Source organism: Nannobrachium achirus, assembly GCF_963921795.1.
Source record: "Nannobrachium achirus genome assembly, chromosome: 4".
Classification (NCBI taxonomy): domain Eukaryota; kingdom Metazoa; phylum Chordata; class Actinopteri; order Myctophiformes; family Myctophidae; genus Nannobrachium; species Nannobrachium achirus.
In genome coordinates this window covers 18,970,637-18,983,832 of record NC_137813.1, presented here as the reverse complement: position 1 = coordinate 18,983,832, position 13,196 = coordinate 18,970,637, and the positions used below count along the sequence as shown (strand labels likewise).

Genomic DNA, 13,196 nt, shown 5'->3' with positions numbered 1-13,196 from the left:
AAGGTTCATGTTGTCTTTGCTAATGTTGCTGGTGCCCAGTTGCCCATTCTGCAGTGCTACAGTCTAATGTGGCAGTCGTTGTTGCTAAAGCTAATTTAAATGTGCTGTGGGCTTTGCTAACGTTGCTAAAGTTAAGCTCAGGAACAGTGGTTGATTGTGGTTGTTATTCTTGACAGGTTCAAGTCTCATAATAATGAGGATCTCATTCCCTCTGGGCTTTGGGAACTTAACCACATCATTGATTAGCTGTTCCAGTAGAAAAGAGGGGGAACGTGTGTATATTGTGGGTTGTTGTTTATTTCTCACCTCAGTTGTTCCATATATTTTATTGAACTGTTTAGCCGTTAGCAAGTCAGGCCATTTGCTAAAGTTCCATTTGCTCATCCCATTCAGTCAGTGTCAGCCAGGAGCTCTCTGCTGCTGATGTAGAGAGTGTCAGCTTATAACATGTGTAATGTTTAACGTGGGTTGTTAGCATCCAGCTAGCGTGAGTTCGCCTCCTAGTAACGTCATGCTGCTAGACATGTTGCGCACCCCTCTGCGCATACTGAGCTCTATGGGTAAAGTAGTTCGCTATCTTTCAAGCTCTGCGTTGTTGTTTTTCAGTTTATGGTGTGTTAAGGTGTCTTCACGAAATGGCCTACTTCCAACAGCTCTAAACTGCCATCCTGTTGTAGTATGCTATGCTGGCATTAGTCGGCAAACGTGGCATTAAATAAAGCCCGGCGACAAACATTGATTGCATTCTACGGCGGCCGTCGACAGTGTTGCCATGTCTGCTCATTATAAGCGACTCTGTATTGTATTCCTGTGAGGTCTCTAGCTGCGGGGTTCTTTGTTGGGCGTGGTTCTGGAGGGTATTTGGCTTGCTTCAACATTTGTTTTATTTATATTTATTAGGAAATAGCTTATGTTATAGAGCTCAAGTGGCGAATCTTTGGGCTTGTTTTCATAGACTGGTCACTTGTTTCACTCACAGGATCTGGCAACGGGTCTACGGGAGATATTCGTTTTGCAGCTTGTTTTAAATGATTCCGTCTCTGTGGGCTGCTTATGTCTCACCTTGGGTTTACATGTTAATGTATTGTGAAGCCCAAATGCAGTCAGGCACTGTCTGGCTGTCAGATCAGCGCTTATGTCCATGAGTGGCCGATGTTCTCAAGTTGCTAATAGACAGTGCTACGTCGTAGCTTCAGCTAAAGTGTCCTGTGGCTTCATAGATCATAGTAGTGCGTCTGCCGGTTACTGTAGAAGCTCCTGTGAAATTATTTTCTAAAGCACATTAATCACTTCCCATTGAGAAGTCTTATTAAGGATGTCTGTCTGTGTTGGCTTCTGGGATAAAGGAACGCTGCAAGCTCATAGTGGTTTATGTGCGATCATTGTTTGCTTCCGCAATCACAAGCTGTCTGACCTATGACGTCATCAGTTGAACTTGCTGGAGCTTTCTGGGAAACGTAGTCTATGCTCTAAATGCACTGGAATATTGTGCATGCATTCGGTAGCTGTGGCGTTTCATGATTTCCAGGGGTGGAAAAGTGCTCACATTTTGTACTTAAGTGGAAGTATCGGTGCTGCACTGTGGATGTACTCTGTTGCAAGGAGACGTCCAGGATTCAAAATGTACTTGAGTAAAAGTACGGAAGTATTGGCATGGAAGTGTACTTGGGGTACCAAAAGTAAAAGTCTAAATGCTTGAAAATTGCGACGCGTTGTGAGCCAAGGTATAAAATAGGGCTAAAGTGGGTTTATGCGTTTTTTGTATTATTGTAATTTACACCTGCAAAGTAACTACAGTTTTCAAATAAATGTAGTGGAGTAAAAGTACAATATTTGAATCCAAGTTGTAGTGGAGTAGAAGTTAAAGTATTGGAAATTAGAAATACTCAAGTAAAGTACAAATACCTCAAGAGTGTGCTTAGGTACAGTACTTAAGTGGATGTGCTTAGTTACTTACACCACCGATGATTTCCCTATTCCAAATGGTTGGGGCACTTGGTGGGGGAGCTAATGCTAGCAGTCAGGTTGTTGGTTCATGCCAAGCTAGCTTCCATTTATTTCGGTGCTTGATGTGATAGCTTTTCCGGTGTTGGCTAGTAGCCTTCATGTTGTTCGGATAATCAAGTTAATAATCCTCTCAATTGAGCTGGTATCAAACTCTGCCCTGCGCTCAGTTCAGGTAGCCTACTTGGGTGAATTAATTCTATATTCACAAATGGATAAATAACGAATTACTAAAATAAATAATTCACAAGTAATTTTAAATAGATAATGGATACATTTAAATGGATATTAAAAAATTACATTTAAGTACATTTATATATTATGGCCTATATATATATATTCATATATATTATAAAAAAAAAAAAATAAAATAAAAAAAAGGAAAATGCGTCGTCATCACCCAGTAGGTTAAGATGCAATGTGCATCAGGTATGCCAATACTGCTTAATGTTTTTAGGTGGTAGGTTATGATACCATGGTGCATCAGGTACACCATGGTGTATGAGGTTAAATGTTGGGTTTAAGATGCCAATGGCGCATCAGGTATGCCAATGGGCATAAGGTTAAATGGTATTTAAGATGCCAATGGTGCATAATGTTAAATGTTAAGATGCCATGGTGCAGCAGGCATGCTAATGTGCATAAGCTTAAATGTTAAGATGCAATCGCGCATCAGTTATGCCATGGTGCATACGATTTACATGGTAGGTTTAGCATAGCATGGGTAATTCACTAAGTAGAATATTCCCTCTATATCAGGATTCTCACCGGGTAAGTGTTTTGCGACTGCTCATTTAGTTATCCTGCTCAGGCAGGTCTCCCAACATCGTCATCAGAACGGGTTCGCTTGGTTGCCATCATAGATGTTCTGCTCGGGCAGGTCTCTCAACATCGACTGAGAACGGGTTCGCTGGTTGCATCATTTAGTGCTATTCATGGATATCACTCCGTCTTGGTCAGGAGTTGTCAGGATGAGTATGTTCAGTTACTGTTATGCTTACCATGAAAAGCCGGTTGACAGTGGATGTCATGTACCGGTATGTGCGACAAGCCATACAGAAGTAAACTCCATTGCATGTTACTTACGGAGAGGTGCTCCATTAATAGTCAAGATATAAAAGTCTGTCATGCTGGCTGGAGATGTTGCTGTCTAAATGGGTCGGCTGTCAGATCATCGAATGGATGATTATGCGTAGAGTGTTTTAGGAAAGGTGTTATCTGGTGGTGATAGGATGATAGTTATATTTATTTTCATTAATCACTGTTCAGTAAAAGCATGGTTAGTACTCGTTGGTTCCAATCTTAGATCTATTCACTCTAATCAATCTTAATGTATTCTTTTATCCAAACCGTCAGCGGAACTGATATGTTAAATATTATCTCAACTTATCAGAATTTAATGAGTTCAAGTGTTGTAATTTAGCTTGAGCGGTTCAAGCAGTATTACTAAATATATGGTGGTAGCTGGGGGAAATCGTGTGCATCAGAGTTACGTTCACTTAAGTCCTAATGCTCCTCTATACTGGCATTAGAGGGATGGCTGTTGGTGTGGGCAACTAAAGTTATGCCTTAGCGATCCCAGATGGTTGTCGCTGTGTTGGGGGAGAAGTTGGGATCGGCGTAGTATTAGAGGGGAGCATCACCCCACATTGAAGGCTCATAAGCTTGCATTCGTCACTGTGTCTCCTAAGAGCAGTGGGACGTCACTGTGTCTCTTAGGAGCAGTGCCTGGCTTATATAGATTTCCTCATAATGTTAGTATATCCTAGCAGGATCCAGAAATGCTAGCGGCATTTCGTCTCTGTGTCTCCTAAGGAGCAGGGGGATATCTGCTAGGATGACACACGGCTTGTTGCGCCAGCTCACATAGATTTTTCCACATTATGTTAGTATGTCTTATCAGGATCCAGGATGCTAGTTGCATTCGTCTCTGTGTCTCCATTAGGAGCAGTGGGATATCTGCTAAGACGTGCATGGCTGGTTGCGCCAGTTCACATAGATTTTTCCACATAATGTTAGTATGTCTTAGTTGGATCCAGGATGCTAGCGGCATTCGTCACTGCAGGGGATATCCGCGGAGATGTCACACGGCTGGAGCAGTGGGATATCAGCTAGGGTGCCAAACGGCGTGGTGTGCCTGGCTCACATAGATTTTACACATAATGTTAGTATATCCTAGCAGGATCCAGAAATGCTAGCTGCACTTCGTCACTGTGTCTCCGTCAAGGAGCAGTGGGACATCTGCTAGGATGAATCGGTAGAGTAATTTCCCGTAGGGCGTTCTTGGTTCTGCGTGTTGGGGGTGTTTATATATATTTATATCTCCCTGCTACTAATGGTTATTGATGTTCTTCTGTGCTGCGCTGAGCAGGGAGAGCAGAGCCTGACGCCAAAATAAATGTGACATATACACACTTGCATTACTCATTCATAATAATAATAAACATTGTTTCAATCCTTATCGTGGGTTATCTGACTGAAATGGATAGAGCCTGCGATCATAGGTTCAGTCAGTTATACCCGAGGGGTCAATGCGGTTGCATTCAGTTCTGTTACAACACTACTACGCCAGTCTTGCGTCACAGGTGACGTGGCAGTCAGCTGATCATTGCCAACCTACTTAAAGCCTGTTCAGTTGTCTCTTCCTCCTGCCTTGCTGATTGGCAGCTGGCACTTGCTTGCCCCCACCGCCTCCCCAGCACCACCAGTAGGCTCTGCTGTTAATTCTGTTCCCCATGGGGGGTGTTTATATATATTTATATCTCCCTGCTACTAATGGTTATTGATGTTCTTCTGTGCTGCGCTGAGCAGGGAGAGCAGAGCCTGACGCCAAAATAAATGTGACATATACACACTTGCATTACTCATTCATAATAATAATAAACATTGTTTCAATCCTTATCGTGGGTTATCTGACTGAACTACATACTTAGACAGAAAATGAAAATAAAAACATCAATGTGTTCAGCTTACTTACTGTGGCGACGTGTGCTATTACTTTTTACAGCAATCGGCCAAATGGTGGCGCTGTAGGAAGCCTTCGAAAGTGCAAACTTTGAACAGGTATAGCTCATGCTCTGTTTGAGGTACAGTCATGAAACCTGTATACACGTATGCGTCTCCTCATGCCGAACGACTTTTACGCTCTGACCTTTAGATCTCCCACCATTTTGAATTATATGAAAAACAGTAAAAATCGATCTCCTCCTGGGATTTTTGCGTTATGCGCACAAAACTTGAAATTTGAACCTATATCTACACAGGCTATGTGGTGAGAAGTTTGTACGTTAAATAGTTATTCTTTAGTAATTCAATGAATATTACAGTTTTATGCAAATTATTCTTCTGCCTCTAAATCATACATGCAAAGTGACACGTTCATGGCATTTGGCAGAGATGTAGAGAGTTAGTCCAAATATCACTGAAACCAATCTTATTCCAATCGGCCAAAGGGGGGCGCTATACGAAGCGTTTGAAAATTTAAACTTTAAACGGGCATAAGTCATGCCTCGTTTCGTTTTAAGACATGCAAGTTGCTTACACGCGTGCCTTGACTCAAGCGGAAGACATCTGTGTCTTTGTTAAGTAAGCTCCGCCCTTAGATTTTCCGCCCTTTTGAGCAGTTTGTAAAACACTTAAACACGTTTTTATCCTGGGATTTTCGCGTCACGTGCACAGAACTTTTTTTCTATTTTAATAATTCAATGAATATTGCAGTTTTATGCAAATTATTCTTCTGCCTCTAAAACATACATGCAAAGTCACTTTTTCATGACGAAATAGTGTAGAGGGTTAGTTCAAATATCACTGAAACCAATCCTACCCCAAATGGACAAAGGGGGGCGCTATATAATTTTGAGCAGTTTGTAAAACGCTTAAACCCGTTTTTAGCCTGGGATTTTTTTGCAATTTGCATGAAACATTCTACACGCAATCTAAGGACCTTTATCTAACATGCCTATGAAGTGCACAATTTTTTTTTAAATAATATTAATAATAATAAATATAGCTGCAAGCAGCGATAAAGTGGCCAAAAACACCTCAAATCATGAACACAGCCTGCGATGTGCATGAAATTTTGCAAGCACATTCCCAGTCAAGGAACAGATGCCGCCCTTCTCACATTGGCCTGTTATAGCGCCACCAGCGGGTCAACTTTTGCATAACAAATTTTTAGAACAAAATGCCTCAAATCATGCATGCAGCGTCCGATTGCGTCAGTAAAGTCAAAGAGAGCACTGCCTGCGATCTTGACATTTTGTACTTTTATAGCCATTGCTTTTTGGCTTGAAGCGAGCCCACAATTGTTTTGAAGGAACAATATTTTCTAGTTTATCTATAACGCAGGCAGTCTAGTGCAAGTTCTCCTCAAAACTTTGGCACCTTTCTACTCCTACATACTTTCACCGAAAATCGATATTCAAACATCAATGTGTTGAGCTTACTGTGGCGACGTGTGCTATAACTTTTTACAGCAATCGGCCAAATGGTGGCGCTGTAGGAAGCCTTCGAAAGTGCAAACTTTGAACAGGTATAGCTCATGCTCTGTTTGACGTACAGCCATGAAACCTGGACACACTTATGCGTCTCCTCATGCCGACACTATGGCTTTTGACCTCTGACCTTTAGATCTCCCACCATTTTGAATTATATGAAAAACAGTAAAAATCTATCTCCTCCTGGGATTTTCGCGTTACGCGCACAAAACCTTTTTCACATGAAATTTGAACCTATATCTACACAGGCTATATGGTGAGAAGTTTGTATGTTAGATAATTATTTTTTAATAATTCAATGAATATTGCAGTTTTATGCAAATTATTCTTCTGCCTCTAAACCATACATGCAAAGTGACATGTTCATGGCATTTGTCAAAGATGTAGAGGGTTAGTCCAAATATCACTGAAACCAATCTTATTCCAATTGGCCAAAGGGGGGCACTATACGAAGTGTTTGAAAATTCAAACTTTAAACGGGCATAAGTCATGCCTCGTTTTGTTAAGACATGCAAGTTGCTTACACACGTACCTTGACTCAAGCGGAAGCCATCTGTGACTTTGTTAAGTAAGCTCCGCCCTTAGATTTTCCATGGCTTGTAAAACGCTTAAACCCACTTTTATTCTGGAATTTTCGCGTCACGTGCACAAAACCTTTTTTATATGAACTTTGGACCGATATCTAAAGATCTGTCGGATCGGATTTGTTTTGATTGAAACATTATTTTTTAATAATTCAAAGAATATTGCAGTTTTATGAAAATTATTCTGCTGCCTCTAAAACATAAAGTAACATTTTCATGACGAAATACTGTAGAGGGTTAGTCCAAATCTTGAAACCAATCTTACCCCAATTGGCCAAAGGGGGCGCTATATAATTTTGAGCAGTTTGTAAAACGCTTAAACGCATTTTAAGCCTGGGATTTTTGAGCAATTTGCATGAAACATTCTACATGCAATCTAAGGACATTTATCTAACATGCCTATGAAGTGCACACTTTTTTAAATAATATTAATAATAATAAATATAACTGCAAGCTAAAAGTGGCCAAAAACACCTCAAATCATGAACACAGCCTGCGATGTGCGTGAACGTTTGCAAGCACATTCCCACTAGGTCAAGGAACAGATGCCACCCTTCTCACATTGGCCTGTTATAGCGCCACCAGCGGGTCAACTTTTGCATGCAGTGTCCGATTGCGTCAGTAACGTCAAAGAGAGCACTGCCTGTGATATTGACATTTGTTTTTGGGCTTGAAGCGAGCCGACAATTGTTTCGAAGGAACAATATCTTCTAGTTAACCATTTATATGTGTTTTCAATTAGTCTAACATTCATTAGAAGGACAATATCAGTCACCAGAAGTAGAGACGTGTTTTCAATTAATTATCAATTGATGTTTTGATGATTTTGATGATTTCAGCCAACTTTGCTCAGCTGTCCAGCGTAGAAATGAGGCTGAATCTGAGTGAGCGTCGAGTGGAGGAAGTGAACAGAAGCAATGAAGGTATTGAAAACTCTGACAATACTTACTGGTACTGATTATTGTGGCTGTTGATAAATGCTTTATAGGCTCTGTGCATATTTTAGTCACTTTAGGCCTACCTGTTTGCTATTCCGGTTAATATGTCTATAGCTTCATTTGATTGGCTGAAACAGTATAGGGGTTTAGGGGTCTATGGCCATCCCGGCCAAAGGCAAGGGATCATTCAATTACTTCATTAAATCAAAAAACGTTTTCTTGATATAATTAAGTCATTCAATCACTTTATTAAAACGTTTTCTTGATATAATTAAATCATTCATTTACTTTATTAAAATGTTTTCTTTACATAATAAAAAAAATCCTTATTTCAGGAAAGAAATGTTTGATGCTATTTAGTTTTATGTTCATATAGGACAGACATACAGTACAATGAAATCCTTGCTGCACTTGCATCCAGACATGGACAGTGGTTCTCAACCAGTGGTCCGGAGACCACCCGTGGTCCTTGAGGGAATTCCAGGTGGACCCCAGCTAAAGAACCAAATGGTAACCAAATGGACCCTTATAAAGATCTTAACTCTAAGGGTAAAATTAAATCCAGTTGGTTTCATTTGACACTTAATTCTGTAAGGGTCCATTTGGTTACCAACTCTCCATCATTTAGCTGGGGACCACCTGGAACGCCCCCGGGGACCACTGGTGTGGGGACCACTGGTTGAACTTGAAAAGCACCGGTCTGTTCAAAGAAGAATATAGACTGTGACTTGAGTCACCACACACTATTCTGCAGAAGAGCGAGTGCATTCAGGGGCGTCACAAGGGGGGAAAAGTGGGACTGAGTTACTAGGGCCCAAGGTGGAGGGGCCTTAATTATTTCATACTTTAGCTATTGAAAAATAGCAGATATACAAGCGGCACCGAGAGCCGCGCTGTGAGCACTCAGTTCACATGAAAAAGTTCACATGAAAAAGTTTGAGCACCACTGACAAAATAAATCAAGATTTTTCAAAATCTAGCTTGTAGTATGGCACTCGGTGCTGCGCTGTGAGCTTGTATATCTGCTATTTTTCAATAGCTAAAGTATAAAATAATTACCTTTGGCCCTAGTAACTCAGTCGCACTTTTCCTCCCATTGTGACGCTCCTGAATGCACTCGCTCTTCTGCAGAATATTGCGTGGTGACTCACGGTCTATATTCTTCTTTGAATAGAGTGGTGCTTTTCAAGTTCAACCAGTGGTCCCCACACCAGTGGTCCCCGGGGGCATTCCAGGTGGTCCCTTAAAAGATCTTAACTGTAAGAGTAAAATGAAACTAAGTGGATTTCATTTTACTCTTACAGTTAAGATCGTTATAAGGGTCCATTTGGTTACCATTTGGTTATTTATCTGGGGACCACTGTCCATGTCTGGATGCAAGTGCAGCAAGGATTTCATTGTAGCCTACTGTATGTCAGTCCGATATGAACATAAAACAAAATAGCATCAAACATTTCTTTCCTGAAAATAAGGATTTTTTTTATTATATCAAGAAAACGTTTTAATAAAGTGAATGAATGATTTAATTATATCAAGAAAACATTTTAATAAAGTGATTGAATGATTTAATTATATCAAGAAAACGTTTTAAAGGACCATTTTGCATCATATGATTCTTGTAGCATGCTGAAATACTAAAATATCTAAAAACACAGATTGAACACAGAAAATAACTCAGGATTATGTTGATTGTGTCCCAAACAACAATAAAATAAGATCTGGTTGTCCCAGAGGTGAAATGGTCCTTTAAGCATTTTCAAAGGGAAATGAGTCTGGAGACAGAGCAGAAGAAACCCATGTTTTTGCTAAGGCACTGCGGCTTGACCGTGCAGTCGCTTTTTACGAAACTCTGCAATATGGTTGAGGACAATGCCAAACGGCGAGAACACGAAGCTTGCAACAATTGGCCAAAGGGTGGCGCTGTAGGAAGCCTTTGAAAGTGCAAACTTTGTACAGGTATAGCTCATGCTTTGTTTCATATACAGCCATGAAACCGGGACACACATATGCGTCTCCTCATGCCGAACAACTTTGCCACACTGACTTTTGACCTCTGACCTTTAGATCTCCCACCATTCTGGGATTTTCGCAACACGTCCACGGAACTTTTTTTTACATGAACTTTTGACCAATATCTAAAGATTTGTTTTTTAAATTGTGAATATTGCATTTTTATGCAAATTATTCTTCTGCCTCTAAAAATACATGTATAGTCAACTTTTCATGATGAAATACTGTAGACTCTACAGTGTAGAGGATTAGTCCAAATATCACTGAAACCAATCTTACTCCAATTGGCCAAAGGGGCGCTATATCATTTTGAGCAGTTTGTAAAACCAGTTTTTATCCTGGGATTTTTGAGAAATTTGCATGAAACATTCTACACACCATCTAAGGATCTTTATCTAACATGCCTATGAAGTGCACACAAAAACAAATATAGTTGCAAGCAGCGATAAAGTTGCCAAAAACACAGCCTGTGATGTGTGCGTGAGATTTTGCATGCACATTCCCACCAGGTCAAGGAACAGATGCCACCCTTTTCACATTGGCATGTTATAGCTCCACCACTGGGTCAACTTTTGCATTAACACATTTTCGGAACAAAATGCCTCAAATCACGCATGCAGCGCCCGATTGCCGTGAAAGGCCCAAGAACACGTGGCACCTTTTTCACATTGGCCTATTATAGTGCCACCAGGAGGCCAAAAAAATCTACCTGACCTGCCGGAGACGGCTTCTAGTTTTTCTTTGATTTCTTTCCCACCTTTATTGCTTTTCCTGCTTTTTTCCACTGCTTTTTTCTTTTCTTACTTTTTCCTGGCTTGGCCACTTTTTCACTGCTTGCAGCTATATTTTTTTATTTTGATTTAATTGTCCATACCGTTAAGTTCATGTAATCACTGCTTGTCTGCATTGTGGTTCAATTACCATTTTTGTCAAAGAGAGCACTGCCTGCGATCTTGACATTTTGTACTATTATAGCCATTGTTTTTTGTCTTGAAGCGTGCCCACAATTGTTTCGAAGGAACAATATTTTTTTGTTAAATATTCATGTTGTATAGATTTCATATTCATGTTAGATTAATTCAATATTCATGTTGTATTGATTTCAGCTCATAGTGCTCAGCTGTCTGCTGTAGAAACCAGGCTGAATGTCAGTGAGAACAAAGTGCAGGAACTGTCCACTAGTAAGTATTTTTTTTTAATCAAATATAATGTATGTCCCACCTGGTTATGTAATACCTGTTCTGCCCATCCATCCGTCCGTCTGTCCATGCATCCGTCCATCCGTCCGAGTGTGTATGTGTAGGATTGGGAAGGTTATTTTTCAAAACTAATCCCCTACACAGGGATTTACACAGTAGGCTACTTGTGTAATCCAAATTCCGATTACCACAATTTAAAAGGTAACTAGTTACTTTACTTTTTTTTTTACTTTTAAGCAAAACTCTATTTAATTCAGGCTTTTGCAAATCCCGCCCCATTCTGCCCTGTTACTATGATGGGACATTAACCCTGGGCAGATTGTTTTTATAGTGGCAGTGAATGTTTTTTTTTTTCTTTCATAGCCTCATTATTGCAATTTAAAGTACCAAAGGAAAAACATCTAGGTGATATTAATAAAAAGGGAAGACAAAGGTACAGTAGTTACATTGCAAAACAGGGAGTTTCCCCGAAAATATATGTTTTAATTTGTTTAATCCCAGTGGGACAGAATCACTATTGCAGATTCTTTTATAGTGGAAGTGGATGGGATTTTTTTTTCCTTCATAGCCTCATTACAGCTATATAAAGTACCAAAAAAACCACATCTACGTGATATTAATAAAAAGGGAAGAAAAAGGTACAGTAATTACATAGCAAAACAGTAATTTTCCCCCGAAAATATATGTTTTAATTAGTTTAATCCTCTGGATCAGAGAGAGAATAGAAATCGCGCATTGCATCTTGGGTAGGAAGAGGAGAACTATAATCTCAAGGTAGTGAGTTCTCCTCACATAATAGGCTGGCTTTTCGTAATTCTGCCCATTTAAAATATATGTACCCAAACGTAACAAGTTAGACCATTGATAAGGTCCATGTGAACTAGTCTGTTGAAGCTTATTCATTACAATGATCGCAAACGCTATGGTCGCGAGCGGCCTGGCCGTGCTCCGCAGTGCGGACAGCCGGTGAAAGACGGCTCCCACTTTCTCCGACTGCAGAACTCCACCCCCGCTTGCAAAAAGTGAATGTATTTTTCTGGTTGGCCAGTCAGGGAGTCTCAGGGACCAATCAGAAGGCTGACAAACGGTGAATTAGATAATGTTTAGACAATGTTTAAACAATGTTTAAAATTTGTATTAATGTTTAAACAAATTTGAGTAAGTGTAAAGACATATCCGTGTTTGTAAAGCATAAAGCACGCGCGAGCAGAGACAATTGCGTGAGGCGAATCTGCTTTGCAGAATAATATTGCTACGGAAGTGTGTCCTGTGTGTGTGTTTTGATTGATTGATTGAAGACTTTATTAGAAGTTTGCATAGGAAAAGGTACAGTTTCATGACGGTACAGTTCACTGGTACACGGTCTACTAAAAGGAGATCCATGAAAAGACTAAGCTTATTTCCACCGGAAACCATTAAAGTATCTCATATAACATTGAATGACAGACGAATAGAACACAGTACTATGCAGTAGATATGTAAAGAAAAAAAAAGAATTAGAGAACAAAAAAAGAAAACAGTAAATCTAAACAAACAGTAAGTATATACAAAGAAGGGGCAGGGGAGGGTAGGGTTGGGCTAGGAAAAATGTTTAATTCAGCTTACGCAGTTGACGTGACGTGACGTGACGTGACGTGACGTGACGTGACGTTACGTTACGTTACGTTACGTTACGTTACGTTACGTTACGTTGCGTTACGTGACAGACAGACAGACAGACAGACAGACAGACAGACAGACAGACAGACGGACGGACAGACAGCCGGTGGAGGTTTTGATAGTAACTGCGACCTAACGTACTTGATACTTTTTTCACTCTCTACCAAATCTATTTGCCAAAAATAGCTGATCTACAAGCTCACTTATAGTAGATCAATGCACCATTTAACAATATGGTAAATTGAGAATAAATGTTATTAAAGTGATCCCTGACTAATACGACAAATATGCCTTAATACATTATAA

General features: G+C 40.1%; 1 protein-coding gene across 3 annotated transcripts in view; it reads left to right on the top strand.

Annotated features, from left to right (window-relative positions):
- Window positions 1-427: 427 nt before the first annotated feature.
- Window positions 428-13,196, top strand: part of LOC308283357 (C-type mannose receptor 2-like) — a 28,606-nt gene continuing 15,837 nt past the window's right edge. The window contains exons 1-3 of one of the 3 annotated variants that reach the window (XM_080723778.1): window positions 428-560; window positions 7,924-8,007; window positions 11,139-11,213. In XM_080723778.1, the coding sequence (XP_080579904.1) occupies window positions 512-560; window positions 7,924-8,007; window positions 11,139-11,213 (208 nt within the window). In that variant the 5' untranslated portion in view covers window positions 428-511. Of the gene's footprint in view, window positions 561-1,640; window positions 1,725-6,478; window positions 6,536-7,923; window positions 8,008-11,138; window positions 11,214-13,196 lie in introns of those variants that run through there. The other 2 variants (XM_080723779.1, XM_080723780.1) reach the window with 2 other exon arrangements.